We start from the raw sequence: 20,199 nt of genomic DNA, 5'->3' as shown, positions 1-20,199 counted from the left end.
AGAGTTCTTATAGTACTTTTAATAGTTACATGAGTTATTTTTGTGTCTACTACAATTTTTTTTTTTAAATACAAATTGTTATTAGGAACTATTATTATTGAGATGACTTAGAGATTACTTTATGGTCTATTCAGAGGAATTCCAGCATAGACAACAGTTAAAATATTTACATATATTTTTATCGCAAATGACTTAAAAAAAACCTTTGTATTAGGTAATATTTCAAACCCACAAAGTAAAATGAATCATCCGCACATACCCATCAACCATCCTAAGAGATTATCAAGAATTCTGTTTGTCATTCTAAAGTAACATTTGTTGATTGTTTAAATAGCAGGCAGTTTCTGAAATCTGGTTTGCCTCTTTCCAAGTTCACAAAACCCAAGTGAGCTAGGTTAGAGGCAGATTACTATAAAGCAAGTAAAGCTTGTTTGCATACCTTCCAATATGTTCACATGTATATTTATTTTTGTTAAATTTGCAAAAGTTAGATATTTCAGCCATACTCAGTTAAAATAACTGTCTTTCCCTTTTAATTGTCCCTTAGTCATATTTTCTCCTCTGATTGTAACCATGGGGTGGCAGTGGGCATTTCTGAGATTTTTGTTAAGGATTTTTTTAAGGGATATATTTTCCCTTTTTTAAGGGAATTTTTTTAAGGAATTTTTTAAGGAATATTTTTAAGGGATATATTTGTCATCTCTTCTATGAGTAGTTATATTAATGGTGGCCATTCCAGTTTGCAGTGCCTTCTAGCAAAAATATGAATATGGTCAATTCAAAGAGTATTTAAGAGGACTCACTTCATAGAAAACTTGAAATGCCCTGAAATCTTATACCTCAGATATCAGAGCAACTTAATAGAGGTTGCCCCAAATTTGACAACAATTCTAAAAATTACATTGTTACTAAAGAGTTAAGAATTTGAAAGAAAACTCTGTTAATTGTAAAAAAAAAAAAAAGCAATTTTCATCCACTATGCTAGAGAATGGTTTAAATTATTTTTTTATTCTTTCTACTGAAAAGTTGTCAAATGAAGAGGCAATAAACATGTATGCAACCCTCCAAAACTGAAGTATTACAGAGCTGTTAGTAAAAATATTATGTAATTCCCCCTACATTATGTGATATTTAAGAAATTTGTTAACTTTTAAACATTATGTCATTTGGGGGCATCTAGCTGGTTCAGTCGGTAGAGCACGCAACTCTTGATCTCAAGCCCCTCGTTGGGCAGGGAGCCTACGCGGAGTTGTAACTGATTGTGTATTCATAATTTTGTGCTTCTTTCCACAAATCCTGGATCCATCCCTAAAGTAGAAGGTATTATTATCCCTGCTTAAATTAAAATTCAGAGAGGTCAAGTGACTTTCTGAAGGCCACACATTTATCAAGAGGTGGAGCAGGCTTTGTTTATTTATTTTTTTAAAGATTTCATTTATTTATTTGACAGAAGGGGAGAGAGAGAGAGAGAGAGAGAGAGCACAAGCAGGGGGAGCAGCAGAGGGAGAGGGAGAAGCAGACCCCCCGCTGAGCAGGGAGCCTGATGTGGGGCTTTAGCCCAGGACCCTGAGATCATGACCTGAGCCAAAGGCAGCCACTTAACCGACTGAGCCACCCAGGCACCCCTGCAGTAGGCTTTAAAACCAGACTTTCTGACCCTAAAACATATAATTTTATATGTCAAGTGGCGAGGCTATGATACCAAGTTGTTTTGTTAAACACCAATCTAGATATTGCTATGAAGGTATTTTTTAGATGAGATTAACATTTAAACAGTAGATTTTCAGTAAAGCACATTACTGTCTATGATATGGGTGGTCTCACCCAAGCAGTTGAAGGCATAATAGAAAAGACTGAGGTCTTTTGAGTAAGGAGGAATTCTGCCTTCACACCATCTTTGAACTCAAGACTGCAACATCAGCTCTTCCTTGGGGCTCCAGCCTCCCAGCCTGTCTTCCAGATTTTGGACTCACCAGTCCTTACGTTCGTGTGTGCCAATTCCTTCAAGTGTCTCCTTATATACACCTATTGGTTCTGTTTCTCTGGAGAACCGTGACTAGAACTACAATAGAACTACAGTAAGAACTACAAAGGACTTTGGGACTACATCAAATAAAAAAGCTTCTGCACAGTGAAGGAAACCATCAGCAAAGCAAAAAGGCAACCTACCGAATGAGAGAAGATATTTGCAAATGACCTACCTGATAAAGGGTTAATATCCAAAATATTTAAAAAACTTATACAATTCCACACCAAAAAACCCCCCAATCAAATTCAAAAAAGGGGCAGAAGACCTGCATAGACATTTTTCCAAAGAAGACATACCGATGGCTAATAGACACATGAAAAGATGCTCAACATCATTAATCATCAGGGAAATGCAAATCAAAGCCACACTGAGACATCACTGGGCACATGTCAGAATGGCTAAAATCAAAAACACAGGAAAAACAAGTGTTGACAAGGATTAGAGAAAAAGGAACTCTCATACACTATTGTGGGAATGTAAACTGGTACAGCCACTGCAGAAAGCACTATGAAGTTTCCGCAAAAAAGTAAAAAATAGAAATACCATATGATCTAACAACCCCACTAGTGTGTATTTACCTGAGGAAAACAAGAACAGTAATTTGAAAAGATATCCGCACCCCTACATTTATTAAAGCATTATTTGCAATAGCCAAGGTATGGAAGCAACCTACGAGTCCATCAGTAGACGAATGGATAAGGAAGATGTAGTGTGTATACACACACACACACACACACACACACACGTTGGAATATTATGCAGCCATAAAAGGACAAGATCATGCCATTTGTGGCAACATGGATGGACCTAGAGAATATTATACTAAGTGAAAGAAGTCAGGCTGAGACAGAGAAATACCATATGATTTCTCTCATCTGTGGAATCTTAAAAAAAAAAAAAACAAAAAAAACACAAATGAATAAACAAAAGCAGAATCACACCTGTAAATACAGAGAACAAACTGATGGTTGCCAGAAAGGTTAGGGTGGGGGATAGGCAAAATAGGTAAAGGGGCTTGGGAGATACGGGCTTCCAGTTATGGAATGAATAAGTCATGGAAATAAAAGGCACAGCAAAAGGAATATAGTTAATGGTATTATAATAGGGTTGTACGGTGACAGATGGGAGCTACGCTTAGGGTGAGCAGAGCATAATATATAAACTTGTTGAATCACTATATTGTACACCCGAAACTAATGTAACATTTTGTGTCAAGTACACTCAAATAAACTAATAAAAAAACTTCTTCAAAAAAATACAAAAACTCTATGCTAGCGTTGGCTGTCTAATAGTTACTAATCATATAATCTTGGCAGATCATTTAACACTTTAGGCTTTAGTCTCATCATCTCCAAAGTAAGGAAATCATTTTAGACCAGGATTGCTTCACCTTGGCACAGCTGACATTTTGGGTGAGGTACTACTTTGTTGCGGGGAGGATTGTTCTATGCCTTGTAGGGTGTTTAGCAACATCTGTGGCTCCGTCCGCTAGATGCCAGTAGTTTCATCGGTTGTGACAACCATATACATCTCCAGTCATTTTCAAATATCCCCCAGGTGAGGGGCAGGGGACAAAAGTTCCTCCCATCCTTTTGAGCACTGCTGTATTAGGTCATCTTTTAGTTATAATATATGCATATGTAATGTTGTTGTAGAGATTAAACAGGCTGAGGCAGCTTTGGAAACTTCAGGAGAAGACTGTTTGACCATTTAGTGGGATGTTACAGAGGTGATATTTGAATATTCTGTAATTCTTATAAATAAAGTTTTCTCTCGTTCCTATAAGAAAGAAGCAAACGATGGAGAAAGGACAGAAAGATGGGCAACATAAAGCTCTTGGCAAAGTGAGCCATAGGCAACTTGAGGGCAGTCACAGGAATGAAAGAGAATAGGTAAAGGGGGAGAAGAATGGAATTTAGCGCTTATCCTCTCAGAAATGAATCTCAGCTGAGAAATGATTGTTGTTTCAAATCCAAGCCACCAGCAGCAACCTTGCACTCAGTACTGGGTGGAGGGCACAGTCTACCACAGGGCCCACAGGTGGGGGTTGCTGGGTTTCGTGCATGCATGCATGGGCATTTGTTGAAGTCTCCATGGTTTTGCAGGGCATATTGCCTTCCTAACAGTCATGCAAAGAAAGTTATTTTTCCAAAGAATACTTTTTGGGGTGGAGCGAGGAGGGAGTAAAGCTGCCTGAGTAAGTTAGTCATCATCTTCAGGCTCACGTTAAATGACCCAAAAGAGAAAAACATAGCAGCATTCCACTAGATGGTGCTGTATCAGACTAATTCATGAAACATAGCTAAATTAGGTTGGATGCGACTCTGTCTTTCCCAGCATATTTTCTCAGTCCTTTTGAAATAATTTGGATTTATCTATGCTTCAAATGAAAGATACCTGCCAACTAAAAAGATTTTTCCGTTCTAGTGTTAATCTCCACTTCTGATTCTAAATCCACACATCTCTATTCCAAGCAATTGTCAACAAAGTGAGGCTCAGGCCCGGAAAGCACCAGAATACATTGTGTTCTTAGCAAAAGATTTTTTTTTTTCTATTTGAATTAATGTCATAGTCGGGTGATTAATAACACTACTACTGGGTTGCAAATACAAGCAAAACCAATATAAAACCCTTTTAACTTTAATTTCTTCAACACTCCGTTGACTGATAGTCAGAGATGAGCTTTGTGCCTACCCTTGGCAGTCTGAGGTATTAAAAAGGCAGAAGTTGGGATATTAAAATACTTTGCAGAGCTCTGAAATACAACAATGTGCTCCAAAGGGTAGTCCTATGTAGCAGACCGTTGGAGGTCTGGTTACATGGCATTTAGCAAGCGACCTTGGCTATTATACATCTGGATGACTGGGCAGCCTTGTGTCAAAATGAGCAGTTCTAACGGCTCATTTAAGCAATTATCTCCTAACTGGGAAGTTGTGAGATTCACAATCTACTGAAATATTTAATCACTTGGGGAGAAAAACGACACAAATATCATATCTTTTATAAATCTGCAAGTTGGTCTACCAGTATGGATGAACCAAGGGAAAGACACCCCCCTGTAGTTGTTGTAAGTGGTTTTTTGTGTGTTTTACTATTGTTGACCCTTTTCAGAGCTAGGCTTAGTTATATAGCAAAATTGTAAGCCACCCTCAAGGGTGCTGGGGGTGGTAGTCAGCAATGGGTAGAGGGTGGATGGAGGGAATTACTGCATTACCCATGACTCCAATCCCATTTAAAACACAGTTGGAACATAAAGACAAATAAGATGGTCTCAAAGATGGCTAGAGTTAGGCAGAGAACAAGTAAATTGAAAGTCAGAGATAAAAAGTAAACAAAATGGGGGCACCTGGGTGGCTCAGTGGGTTAAGCGTCTGCCTTTGGCTCAGGTCATGATCCCAGGGTCCTGGGACCGAGTCCCCCTGTCAGGCTCCCTGCTCAGTGGAGAGCCTGCTTCTCCCCCTGCCCCCCCAAATAAAAAAAGAGTAAACAAAATGGAAGGAAAACCTGCCCTCATGCATTTACCATATACTTCTATTAATAAAAAAATATTAAAAAACACAACAATGCATTTTTTCAAATATTTTCCATCAAATAATGGAGAGGAAGCATGAGCACAAGTGAACCAACCAGCACATTGGGTTGCTAAAGCAGACACAAAATTCCACTTGACAGTTTTGCCCAAGGGCAGGGTCTGACTATAAAGTGTATTTCCGGGGCACCGGGGTGGCTTAGCCTGTTAAGCATCTGCCTTTGGCTCAGGTCATGATCCCAGTGTCCTGGGATTTAGTCTCACATCGGGTTCTCTGCTCAGCAGGGAGTCTTCTTCTCCCTCTCTCTCTGCTGCTCACTCTCTCTCTCTCTTTCAAATAAATAAATAAATAAATGGTCTTTAAAAAAAAGTAAAGTGTACTTCCTTCAAAACTCACTAGAAGTGATTATTTTTCTTAGTATAATAGAAACATCTTGGTAAGAATCCTTTTCAAACCAATACAAACTATAAAAACTGATTTAAAGCTTTAAAGACAGTGAGAAGCAGGAGGGAGAATGGCAGAGGGGACCCCTCGGTACTTCCAGCCAGGGGTTGCAGCAAACAAATGACTGTTTGGGATTTTAAGTTCAGTCCCATTCAGGTACCTCAGAGATTTCCCTAAGGTCTGTATCTCCCCTGTTCTAGAGAAACACTTCCCAAATTACCAAGTGTTCCTCCTTTGGCTCCTTTTTATCCCCACCCCCAAGTTAACATACATTCTGGGAAGAAAAAGAAAAGTTCCTCAGTAAAACACATTTGAAAAACATTACATACTCTATCGCCTTCTTAGATATTTCCAGGGCACTTGGGCATATTAAAGAGTATAAAATACTCTGAGAGGTTCTGGAAAAGGAAAATCTGTATTTGAATTTAGCATTCTCCCAATTTAAATCCCCTTCCCCATCCTCACCTCCGCCCCCACGAATGCCTGTTAGCATTTCTTGGGCCACTGGCATTCTCTAATAGAATGTTCACAAAACGCTATTCCAGGGATAAATGTATGACATCTTGCTGCATGGAAAGGATTGTGAAGATTGAGAGGACTTACCAAAAGGATCTACTTAATGTCCTGAGAGTTCAGATTTTTGCTTAAATTTGGCTTCTTGGTACAGTTGTTTAGCTTTTGCCCTATCATTCTCCTAATTGAAACATCATCTGTGTTGGGAAATAACTGTTTTGTGACTCCTGTAAAAAACAACAACAATAACACACAAAAACCCTTTTTGAGGCCTTTGCATCTTAAGGTATGAACTGAGATGAAACATCAAGCAATCCACAATGTAATTTTGTCTCCATTTTGCAAAAGCGGTCCAAACACCCATGAGATAGTTAAATAGATGAGTATATAGGCAAGGTCTGTGAAGCAAACTAGAGATCCTGAAGGTCTGTGTTGTAAACTGAGAGTGTACGAGTTTGTAATCCTATGGCACCACTCCACTTTTACCTTGCTACTTGCTCTGAACTCTAGATCCCCTTGCTCCAAAATGTTAGGAATTAATTTTTGAAACAACCAGATTCTAACTGATCCTTTTCCAACTAAGAAATGGCATATTAAAATACAGAGAGCTCAGGTTCAGTGATTCCCTAAATTTTTTGATATTTGCAAAAAAATTATTTGATAATCTAGATTATTATATTTGAGGAGATTCATTAACTTAAAAATTGTAAGTTAGATTAAGGAGGGCATGTGATTTAATGAGCACTGGGTGTTATATACAACTGATAAATCACTGAACTTTACCTCTGAAACTAATAATATACTATATGTTAATTAGTTGAATTTAAATGAAATAAAATAAAATTTAAAAAAACCCGTAAGTAGGAAATTAGCCCCTATTTTTCTAGAATAAAAGATAAGGGATCTAGAACTGAGATAAGAAAGGAAAAATAAGGTATAAACTGTCACTGAAATTTTGTTTGAAAGGATTTTGAAATGCATTTTTCTGAAGTTATGAATTTTATGAGATCAAACATTTTAGTGAAATAAAATTTAGTTTTATTTTAACAACTGCTTTAATGTAAATTTTTTTCTATAAAATTTACCATATTTAATAAGAGGTTTAGGCTATCTTGAGATTTTTCTTTCATAGAAAAATAACTTAAACAACAAAAAGACCATGAAAGAATAACTTAACCTTGAGTGGTAAAATAATTTCAAATTCATGTGACAAGGTAATACAATCATATTATACCTATGATTTCTTGAACTTCATTCTGATTCATAGCTGGTTTTACGGCTTTGTCCCTCGAAGTAGAGGACTTCGCCCCCGTCAGGCTGTGTGTGGCCATGTACTCATTTGTGTAAAGTACTTGCATTAAATCATTAATAAACTTCTGAGGCTTGCTCTTGTTACAACGGGCAATCTGCCATTTTTCAATCTTGAACTAAAAAATACAAAATAATAATTGAAACTGGAAAAAGGAAAGGAAAGTAGTATCCAGAGAAATATTTTACTAATTGAGTTGAGACACACCAGAATATGAAATCAACATTCTTTAAGGGGATGTATTTTACTTTTAATACATATTTTACATTTCAGGGGTTAGAGTTAAATGTTATCTTTGCTATAATTTCCAGTATTTATGAGGTGTTTGTTCCAGAGCATATACAAGCTCTTGCCATGTGGTCTGGATTGGATGGTTTAAGGTTGAGTCCTATCCCCGACACCTCCTACTAAGTGTGTTAGGCAGAATAATAGCCCACTGAAGATATCCATATCCCCGGAAGCTATGACTATATTACCTTCTAGGGGTATGATTAAAGTTAAATACCTTGAGATGGGGAAATTATCCTGGATTAACCAGGTGGGCCCAATTTTATCACAGGACCCCTTAATAGCAGAAGAGGGAAGCAGAAGAGGGAAGCAGAAGAGGGAGTCAGAAAAAAGACACAGAAGAAAGAGGGCAGATGGGAAGCGTGAGAGAGGCTTTGCCTCCATGGCTGGCATTGAAGGTGGTGGAATGGGCCATAAACCAAAGAATGAGGTTGTCCCTAGAAGTGGGAATGGTCTTCAGTTTACAGTCAGCAAGGAAACGGGGAAATCAGTTGTACAATCACAAGAAACTGAATTCTACATTAACTTAAAGAAGCAGGAAACAGAGTCTTCCTTAGAGCCTCCAGAAAGGAATGCACCTGCTGACTCCTTGATTTTACCACACTTCTGCCCTACCGAACTCTCAGATAATACATATGCGCTATTACATATCACTGAGCTTGTGGTCATCTGTGACATAACAAAAGGAAACTGACATAGCAAGAGTCAAATATTCTAAATGTTAGATTGTTAGTATTTAATGCTCTGGAAGGCATGTTTTCCAAAGCTGATAACTGATTCTAATGAAACTCTTGTCTTTTTAGCCTGTTTCTTGAAGAGAAATTGGGGAAGTAGGAGAAGATTATGTTCTTCCAGCGTGCAGAAGCTGAAATTTACCTTCACCCAATATATAATTTTGTAACCCTCAATGCATAGTTATCCATCACTGATTTAAGAATTTTCTAGTTTAATAACCTCATCATTGGTCACAATTTGACTTTAGTTTTCTAAACTGGATATTTGTGAAACAAACATTTTTAAAAAACTTACTGTTAAACAATTGTTTTATGTAATTGCAATGTTTTGGTCATGACCAAAAGTTACCCAAAGTTATCCAACAAAACAATGATCATTTTGTAGTCTTTTTAAAAAAAATTTTATTTTTGAATTATCTCTACACCCAAGCAGGGCTTGAATTTACAAGTCTAAGATCAAAAGTCGCATGCTCCACGGACTGAGCCAGCCAGATGCCCCATCATTTTGTAGTCTTATTTTAATTTTTTTATTTACTGTATCTCAAAGAAAGATAGGGCAGGCGTTCCAACTGACCTGTTTCTCATCAGTAGGATGCTCTTCTTCAGCTTTCAGGGAAATCGGTGAACTGGAATTCGAGTTAGAATTACTGCATGTTGAGGCAAACGAGTCTGGTGAAGAGTTGTTTGTCGCTCTCCAGAGGGTGGATGCAGAGGTGGACATGGTTCCTCCCCCCTTAAGCAGGGCCTCCGCCATACCAACCAATTCTTCAAACTGGGTGACTGCCTGTGGTAACACTAAAATGGTGAGAAAAATTAACACTTTACAAATACTTTTAGTAACAGGGGCATATATTCCTTTTTTTTTATTGTGTGTATATACATATTATATTGCATGTATAGAAATAGGTGGAACAAATTATTAACATTTACTATTTTTAGAAAATAAATATGGTAAGAAGAATGGTTGGATTATTATTTAATAATGGCTTAGTAATAATAAATCAATTCAAAAACATTTGGTTGTTGTATTTAAATGTATATGCCTGGGGCACCTGGGTAGCGCAGTCGTTAAAGCGTCTGCCTTCGGCTCAGGGCGTGATCCCGGCGTACCGGGATCGAGTCCCACATCGGGCTCCTCCGCTGTGAGCCTGCTTCTTCCTCTCCCACTCCCCCTGCTGTGTTCCCTCTCTCGCTGGCTGTCTCTCTGTTAAATAAATAAATAAAATCTTTAAAAAAAAAAAATAAATGTATATGCCTTACTTCATAACTAAAATGAATGGTTTAAAGAGTTGGCTCTTTTTTCTAGTTGCTAATAGTATTATTTGAAGGTTTTTAATCTCACTTGGGGACATTGTTGATTCTATTATCAGTCACCTTCCAGATACACCTGGCCAGTTTAAATGACCATTAAAATAAACCATTTCCATTTAAATCTATCAAAATAGTCAATAACACTGTAATAACTTTGTATGGTGACAGGTGGTAACTACACTATTGTGGTGAGGATTTCATAATGTATAGAATTGTCAAATCGCTGTTGTACACCTGAAACTAATATGTCAACTATGCTTCAATAAAAGAAAATTTTTGTTTAAAAAAATAATAAAAATAAATAGATTTTCAGTGACCCTTGTGTGTGGTTTTCCAGGGAGTCAAATTTCATCAAATTAATAAAAATTCATTGCCACGATTCAAAACTATGTTTTCACATATTAAGGATGAATTTTGGTAATCAGCTGAATGTTCTCTTTGTCCCCCCCCCATTTTTTTTTTAAAGATCTTATTTATTTATTTGATACAGAGAGAGAGAGAGAGTATGAGTGAGGGAGAGGGGCAAAAGGAGAGGGAGAAGCAGACTCCTCTCTAAGCAGGGATCCCAGGACCTGAGCCAAAGGCAGATGCTTAACAGACTGAGCCACCCAGGTGCCCTCTTTGTTCCTTTTTTAATGGACACTTACACAAAGGTTCATGCCTCCATGTAGAATGGTCTTCTCTAGTTATGGTTATATGTAGTTTGTTTCCTAAGGACAGATAGCATTTTGTTGGAGTTGAAAAAACTTTGAATCCTCTCTGATTCAACTCCTCACTCTATGGTTGAGGCTGCTGGAGAAGTAAAAAGACTGAAACTTTTTTCTTAAGCATATTATTAAGCTATAATCTTTGGACTACTATTTGATTTGAGAGCTGAAAATCAGGCGTATTGATGACACATCCAAATCAATACATTTGGTACTATAGTAACAGAAAGACAGTAAAATCTACTGAAGAAAGTCTTCTTTTATATTCTTTCAATTAATATTTCCTAAACCCCTCTCATGTCCCATTCACCAATTCAATAAGCAATTATTCATTGAGCATTTAATAATATAAAACATTTATCTAGCTTTTATTCTGTGCCAGGCACTATTCTGAGAACTTTACTGATGTACATTCATTTAATCCTCATTGCTCTCTGAGATGGATATTATCATTACCCCCAGTTTACAGATGAGGACAATTGGGCAGCGAGAGAGATTTAAGAACCCATCCAGGGTCAACCCAATTAGTGAGAAGAAGAGCAAAATTCAGATTCAGACTTAGCCAACTCCATGCTATAAACTACTATGTTATGCAGACTCTCGACATTTGCCAACCACCCTCTTAAGTGGTAGGGCCGAGACTGGGAGCAACACCTGATGCGATCCTGGCCTTTTGGCCTGGGCGGGGGGAGGGGTTATTTACCCAATCGTGATGTGGACCTAAAGAGAGGTCTGGCCTCCCCTGTTCCTGGAAAGTAACCTCCAAACCCTTGGAATTTTCTCAGTGATAGGAGGAGTTTCTTAGTTATTCAGGGGGAGCCACTCAGACCTGACAGCTCACGCTAAGGTATATGTCAGGGTGTGAACAATCACACCCAATAGTCTTAGCGTGGAACCTGACCACAGCCAGAAAGCTAGAAAGATGTAGAGACTGAGTTCAACATAGGCAATCAATCAATCAATCAATCAATCAATTAGTCATGCTTATGTAATGAACCCTCAATAAAAACTTTGGACACTGGAGCTCAGGTGAGCTTCCTGGATGGACAATACCGCATGCATATTGTAATGTAGAAATGCTAGGAGGGTAAAGCATCTTGAAGGCAACGGAAGCTCACATTTGGAAATCACCCAGACTCTGCCCTCTGTGTATCTTCCAACTTTGGCTGGTTCTAACGTGTATTCTTTCCCTGTAATAAATGTAACTATGAGTATAATAGGTTTCAGTGAGTTGTGAGTTTATTCAGCAAATTATTGGACCTGCGGGTACTTTTGGAAAACGTCTGAGTTTACAGTTAGCATCCGAAGTCTTAGGCAAATGTGGCAATCTAGAGGACAGTGCCCTTAACTTTGTAGTTTGGCTCGCTCAAGGTACATGCAAAGAAATGAAAAATTGCAATTGTTAAGTACCACAAAGGAGAGGCATTATGTACTTGACCCAGCCTGGGGAGGGGAGGGATACGCAGAGCTTCTCTGGGGAGGTCAGAATTGGTTTGAGAGCCGAACTGGTTTGAGAGCCGAAGGCTGAGTAGAAATTAAATAGCTGGAGGAAATGAGGAGGTCATCAGAGGCAAAAGAAATGCAAGTTCTGTATTTGTGGAACCCCAAGAAGGCAGTTAGGATGTAAAGAGAAAAAAGGAATTTGGTGTCAAGTGAGGTGTGAAGAATATTTACTGACTTTTTTCTAATAATGAAAGTTGGACATGTTCATTAGAATGTATCCTTCTTGTCATTGTGTTTTCTTTTACATAACTAGACTGTACTATATACATAGAGTTTATCATAGTTCTTTTTTCCAATTAAGACTATAAGTTGAATATTTGCCTGTTTTATTAAATCTTCTTGGAAAATATGATCTTTTGAGGTCTAATTTACATAGAATCAAAGGCAAGATCTCACACAAAGTCTGAGCAGAAGTAGGTAAAGGGAGATGAGTTTGACAAAATGATGTACCCAGTTAATGCACACCCCGCAAGGTAAGAACATCTCCATCCTCCCAGGAAGTTGCCTCATGTCCCTTCCAAGTCAACCCCTGGACTCGCCTTTGAGGCAACCACTGATCTGACTTCTTTAGCCAGAGGTAAGTTTTACCTGTTCTAGAATTATGTATAAATGGGTTCAAACCGTATATTCTGGGGTTTTGTGTGGGTTTTTTTGGTCTTTTTTTTCTTTTGCTCTGCATAATGTTTTGAGATTCATTCATGTTGTCGTATGTATCTGTCATTCATTCCTTTTTGCTGCTAATATTTCATTATATGGATACTCTACAATTAAAGTTTTCATTCACCTGTTGATGGGTTATTTTCCACTTGAAAACATGACTTTAATGGCTTGATTAGATTTAGGTAGTGTTTAAAAATTCTATCAGGTAGCATTGAATGCACGGTTAGCTTTTTTTTCTATTAGTCGTCACTGATGATCACCTCTTACATTCATTACCTCATAAGGAGTTGCAAAACGGTGGTATTCTAATACTTTTCTTCTTCATTTATTAGCTAGAAATCTTGTACAAAGGGAAACTTCCTCCCATCGACTATTTGGTTACACTTAGGTTTATTTCCTATAATAATGACAGGATAAATGTTTGTTGTTTTTTTTTTAATCTGTATTAGACAGTTTTCAGATGACCATTAAATTTTTTCTTTTTTGAATACCATTATGAACTCCTGCATTTAAATATATATGATAACCCACTATTGTTATCCTTATTATTGATACTCAAATTGTCTCATCTTTGGCCATTGGGAACCTCTTCTAACTGGCATGTCCGCAGTCTTTGTTAACTGCCTTGCTTTCTGGTATAACAATATTTTCATCTGGATTTCCTGTTCTAGGCTCCCAACAAGGCTCGTCTTATACATTGCCTGTGCAAATTCTGGAATCAGCCATTTCTCCGAGGAAACCAAGCTCCTTTTAGTGGGAAGTGTTATTATATGACCAAATCCAGGTGGTAGGCATATTCTTTGCTATTGAGTTCTTTTTAGGCCTATTCAGTGAACAGTATTAGAAAATATATATTATTCATTTTTAAAGATAAATTTCATCATGTGTTTAAACCAATACTTCCCACTAAAAATTCAGAACATGGGGTTTTTATTTAAACTGTATAGTTATGTTTTTAGTGTGCCACATGGAGTGAAATGAGAAGCTAACTTGAACTTGCATCCCTCACCCCCAACACACACGGGAATATCAGTTTCCCCAGAGCCATTTGCTGAATAATTTATCCTTTTCCTGATTAACTTGCAGGACTTGCTACATGAATTGCCAGGCTCATTGCAAACATGAAAATGCAGCACTCCGTGTTCAAAACTTCTTAAAAACCTTAATATGGTGACAGCAGAGCCTTTAACCAGTATGTGGGGCCTTTCTAAGAGCAGGGCTCTGTGTGACTAGGTCACAGATCCATGAATGCTTTACATGTGACCCAGGTAAGTACTTTCATTATTTCCAGTTTTGAGATGAGGAAACTGAGGCACAGAGTGGTTGAACAACTTGTACGTGGTTACACAGACAGCAGGTGGCAGAGGCAGGGTTTGAACCCAGGTGGTTTGGCCCTCTCTAAATCCATACTCTTTACCTCTATGCCATAGTGCTTGTAGGATGGTTTCTTTATCATATATGAGGTTCTGTTTGAGGGATCTGCATTCTGTTGCATTGATCTGCTGATCTTGCACTAGCAAGTCATTTTTAATTATTGGAAATTTATATGATTTAATGTTGGCATGTTATACCCTCATATTCTTTTTCAGAATGTTCTTAATTGATTTTGCCTAGTTTTTCAGGTTAACTTTATAATAATCATTGTCAAATTTCCAAAAACAAAACAAAACAAAAAAATCATTAGTATTTTTATTGGAATTCCACTCAAAGTGTTAATTATTTGGGGATGAACTGGCATCTTCTCCTTTCATCAATGAACGTGACAAGTCTCTCCATTAATTTAGGTTTGTATATTTCTCCACTGAGTTTTTTGTTTTTCTTCATTGATCACATACATTTTTGTTAGGGTTATTTGTTGATATTTTATAGTTGTTTGTAATTAATGTGACTAGATTTTTTCTTCTTCTTCTTCTTTTTAAAGATTTTAATCATTTATTTGAGAGAGAGAGAGCACAAGCAGGGGGAGCGGCGGGCAAAGGGAGAGGGAGAAGGAGGCCCCCTGCTGAGCAGAGAGCCTGACATGGGGCTTGATCCCAAGACCCTGGGATCATGACCTGAGCCCAAGGCAGATGCTTAACTGACTGAACCACCCAGGCACGCCGATTCTTTTTTTTTCTAAGAAAATAACTGGAAATTTCTGACCCAAAAGGAAATTACTGATTAAAAAAATAGTAGAGGCTAGTTTTGAAGGACCATTATATAATAGGCATTTACCAGTTTTGAAGTAAAATCAGGCTTATAATGAATAACAGCAGTCTTCTGCCCTCACATTCACCACTCTTGATTACCACTCTCAGAAATCACCAATTCTAATCCTTTTACCTGCTTCTTCTGGTACTTCATAGTCTCAAATAATAATATGTATATACAACTACTTATTGATTTTTCAGATCAATATAATTACTTATTAATTTCCTTTTTTTTTTAAGTAGGCTCTCCATGCAATATGGGGCTTGAACTCACAACCCTGAGATCAAGAGTCACATGCTCTATGACTGAGCAAGCTAGGCACCCCTACTTAGTTTCAACTATGTAATATGCCAATATTGTTCTCTTTCACTCCTCTCCCAGCCACACAGAAACATACATACCTCGTACTCACATGTAAACATACACATACTCTTCTCATCATCCCAGAATAGTGGTAACACAATTGTTCAATAAATATTGTGCTTACATTATTATAGTGATGTAAATATTATTCACAATTCCTTTTCTTTAAAACATGATTCCCCCCCAAGAGTTAATCATTACCTTATCATTATTATTTTTTACACTGTTTCTCTCAGTTATACATCTCTAAACTTCGTATCAGAGCTGTAAAATCTCTTTTCAGTATATTGGATATATCATGTCATCTATCAATTTCATATTTTTCTTGGCGCTGTCTCCCCTGGAGCCCTCCATACTCCTCCACAATCTGGACTAGCTGCTTCTAGGCTACTGTATACTTGTCATCCTGGAGCTTCCCTTCACTACCGTTCTATGGCTCCTCCTCGTCTCTCTCCTGAATTGGACCACCTGTTCTCTGGATGTCATGTTTTTATTTTTCTAGATTCACCCTCTTCATTTGGGAAGAGTGCATCCTTTGATGCACTTTTTTTTTAGCCTTTGAAAGAGAAATCATAGGAAATACATTAGTGAGACATTGTATGAAAGTGTTACCAGCCCTCACACTTAGTTAACAATATCACTTGGGTGTAGAAGTCTAGATTTACATCATTTCCTTTCAGAATTTGGAAGGCATTGCTTAATTATCTTGGAACTTCCAGTGTTGCTGGTGAAAAGTCCAATGCTCAATCCTTAGCATGGGGCATGCTTATTCTCTCTGAAGGCCTTTGGATCTTCCCTTCACTTTTGGTGTTCTGAAATTTCACAATGTTATGACTTGGACAAGTCTTTTTGCTTTTGGTGTTATCTTTTAATGTAAAAATTTGTGTCCTTCAGTTCTAGAAACTTATGGTATTAATTTTTTAAATAACTTCTCCCTCTTCTCTCTTGTATCTTTTAGGAACTCTTGTCTTTGGACATTCAACCTCTTGGACTAATTCTTTATTTTTCCTAATCTTTTCTATTTTCCTTTCCTTGGTCTTGTTCCTCTAATATCTACAAGATTTTCTTAACTTTAACTTCCAGACATTTTATTGAATTTCTAGGTTTCTTCCCTTGTTCTTTGGATATTCCTCTCTTAAACTACCCTGTTCTTGTTTCATGCAGATTTCTTCTGCTCCCTGAATTGTCTCTGTTTCCTTTGATCTTACTTTTCTCTTTGTTCATTTTGATCTGCGTTCCATGTTAGAGGATTTCTTTAAATAATCACCTTCCCTCAGCTCCGCCCAGTGTCCCTGAGTTCAACCTCTTCTGAGAGAAAACCTCTATCTTCTGCTGTAGTAGTTGATAGGGTGGTAGTTGCAGGCTACATAGGAAGAACATGTGACTTTGTGGTCCCAAAAGGCCTTTAGGTAGCTCTTTCAGTGACTCCAGTTTTCACACTACCAGCACTATCATAATCCCTTTCACAGGTACAAATCCTAAACCATTTATAGTTCTGTGGTGTGATTTGGCTTCATTTTAATTTCTCTACCTCAATTCCCTTCTCATCTCCACTCCAGACACTGAGCTTTTGGATTTTTACAGAGTTAGTCAATTACTACTCATCCATCTGCTTTTCAGCTTCTAAAATTTTACCGGCATCTTTTATCTGCTATGGTTTTCTTTTGAGTTTTCTTGGTACTTGTGTTTTTATGCATTTTAAGTTTACTTTCAGTAGGGTTTCAAGAAAGAAGGGAGAGTCACACATATTTCACTTAAGCTTTATGTCATACTTAAAGAAACCTAGGCAAAACTTGACTGATTTTTTATTCTTACTGAAATCTCATTTGCTACAAGAGTTGAGTTTTCAGTTGATGTTTTCTTTTTCCTAGGTATACATCCTCTAAAAACAAGGACAATTTAATATCTTCTATACAATAGATATATCACCTTTTTTTCCTTTTATATCTTATGGGTTGGTCAGTTGTGGTCCACAAGACATGTTTCAAATGCTTTATACATACATGTATAACAGACACACATTTGCCATTCTGAACGTCTAAAATGGCATATATATCCTGCCATTTTTCTCAGTTAGTAGGTTTATAAACTGAAAAAGAGCCCCGATTCTTAGTTCAAAGATTTTTAAAGAGCATTACTGAGCAAAAGATAAATAACCATTCAGCAGTCTTCTCTCAGACACTTTCTTATTTGGATTATACATAAAATTTCAACTTTCTGTTATCTTCCTACTTCCCAACTATATCTTCACAAGGAGGCCTACTATGATCATGTTATTTAGGACTGTATTTAAGATTGTGTTTTTATGATCCTTTCCCTCAAATCTCAATCCTCCTTTACCTTCCTTATTTTTTCTGTACTACTATCAGCTACTGTTATTATATAATTTACTCAATTATTATTTATTGTGATTTTTGACTGTCTTACCCCACTAGAATGTAGGCTCCATAAGAGCAAGGATCTTTGTTTTATTTGCTGGATTTTCTTAGGTACTTAGAACAGTGCCTAATATATAGTAGGACTTTATAAATATTACCGAATGAGTAAATGCATGCATGAATACCACAGCAGCAGTGGGCAGTTCCTGACTTTGTCTGTTGCTTGAAGTCTAGCCAATAGCCAACTCTACAATTTGGTTTCTGTAGGTACACTTGTGTGTGTGTGTTTGTGTGTGTGTGTGTATGGAGGGGGTAGACATATTGAATATATAATAGATTATATAGAGAATTGTAAGTGCCAAAGTGGAAATGAAGCAGGAGAGAAGGATAAAAAATGTTGCACAAAGAGAGGTTGAAATTTTAGATTGAGGAAGGAGTTTAGGGAAAAGATGAATTTAGAGTAAGGTCTTGAAGTGAGTGTACTTACTTGAAGTAAGTAAGTGGATATCTGGGGGAAGAACATTCCAGGCTGAGGAAATGACCAGTACAAAGACACTGAAGTAAGATCATGTCTGATGTCTTCAAAAAAAACACAAGTTGTTCAGTGTGGCCGGGTCACAGAGAAGGAGGGGGGAGTAGTAGAAAATAAAGCCAAGAGAGACAAGCAGAAGGGGAATACCCAGATCATGTAAGGACTAAAGATCATAAAAAATGACTTCCATTTTCCTCTGAGTGAGGTGGAAATTCACTTAAGAGTTTTGAAGAGAGAAGCGACACAAACAGACTTACGTTAAGCAGGATTATTCTTGCGACTGTGCTGAGAATAGACTAGAGAAAAGCAAGAGCAAAAATAGTGATACCAGCTAGGAATCCACCATAATAATCTATGTGTGAGATAATGGTGGCTTGGACTAGAGTGGCAATAGTAGGGGTGGTAAAAAGGATTGTACCCCAGAAATGTTTTGAAGGTAAAGCCAGTAGGATTTGCCAATGGACTGAGTGTACAATGTAAAAGAAATACAGAAATTGGTTTTTGGTTTGAGAAATTGGACCAATGAAGTTAGTATTAACCAGGATGAGGGAGAAAGAGAAAAACAGGTTGAGGGAGAAGGTCAGGAGTGTGGTCAGGAGCATGTTAGTCTGAGATACCTATCAGTCATGTCACATCCACAGTGGGACAATGAGTCTGGAGTTAAAGGGAGAAGTCCAGGCTGGAGAATCATAGCTTACTGATGGATTTTAACATCATGTAATTGGATATGATCACCTATGGAGTGAATGTACATAGAAAGGAAAGAAGTCCAAGGACTGAGTTTAGGGCATCATTAAATATTTAGTGGGGAAGATGATAAAATAAATCAGCCATATGGACTTAGATAGAAAGAAAGACCAGCAGTGTAAGAGGAAAACTGGTAAATTTGGTGTCCTAGAAGCAAAATGAGGAAACTTTCAGAGAAGGAGAGAGAGCCAAATGTCTCAAATACTGGTAATAGGGCAATTAGATAATCATTGATTATCTAATTTGGAGGGGCGCCTGGGTGGCTCAGTCAGTTAAGCATCTGCCTTGGACTCAGGTCATGATTTCAGTGTCCTGGGATTGAGCCCTGCATTGAGCTTTCTGCTTCTCCCTCTCCCTTTGTGCTCTCTCTCTCTCTCAAAGAAAGAAAGAAAGAAAGAAAAGAAAGAAAGAAAGAAAAAGAAAGAGAGAAAGAAAGAAATGACTTTTGAGGTTAGCAATATGGAATGTTATGGGTTGAACTGTGTCCCCTCAAAAAGATAAATTGGAGTCCTAACCCCTAGTACCTCAGAATGCGAACTTATTTGGAAGTAGGGTCGTTATAGGTGTAATCAAGTTTAACTGAGGTCATTAATGGGGCACCTGGGTGGCTCAGTCGTTAAGCATCTGCCTTTGGCTCAGGTCACGATCCCAGGGTCCTGGGATCAAGCCCCGCATCAGGCTCCCTGCTCAGCGAGAAGCCTGTTTCTCCCTCTCCTACTCCCCCTGCTTGTGTTCCCTCTCTCACTGTCTCTCTCTATGTCAAATAAATAAATAAAATCTTTAAAAAAAAATGAGGTCATTAAGGTGGGCCCTGATCCAGTATGATTGGTGTCCTTATAAGAAGGGGAAAGTCTAGACACGTTGAGAGATAAGCACACAGGGAGAACACCATGGGAAGACAGGCATTACATGGCCTCAAGTCCAGGAACAACCAGAAGCTGGGAGAGAGGGCTTCCTCTAA

General features: G+C 37.7%; 1 protein-coding gene across 2 annotated transcripts in view; it reads right to left on the bottom strand.

Moving 5' to 3' along the window:
• BEND6 (BEN domain containing 6) overlaps positions 1 to 20,199 on the bottom strand; it is a 43,484-nt gene that overhangs the window by 1,566 nt on the left and 21,719 nt on the right. For both annotated transcript variants that reach the window (XM_008691753.2, XM_008691754.2), the window contains exons 4-6: positions 9,422 to 9,642; positions 7,751 to 7,943; positions 6,607 to 6,743 (exon numbers count right to left, since the gene is read on the bottom strand). In XM_008691753.2, the coding sequence (XP_008689975.1) occupies positions 6,616 to 6,743; positions 7,751 to 7,943; positions 9,422 to 9,642 (542 nt within the window). In that variant the 3' untranslated portion in view covers positions 6,607 to 6,615. The remainder of the gene's footprint in view (positions 1 to 6,606; positions 6,744 to 7,750; positions 7,944 to 9,421; positions 9,643 to 20,199) is intronic.

The sequence above is a fragment of the Ursus maritimus genome, unplaced genomic scaffold (genome assembly GCF_017311325.1).
Source record: "Ursus maritimus isolate PB19 unplaced genomic scaffold, ASM1731132v1 scaffold_29, whole genome shotgun sequence".
Classification (NCBI taxonomy): Eukaryota; Metazoa; Chordata; class Mammalia; order Carnivora; family Ursidae; genus Ursus; species Ursus maritimus.
This window is presented reverse-complemented; position numbering and strand designations above follow the sequence as displayed.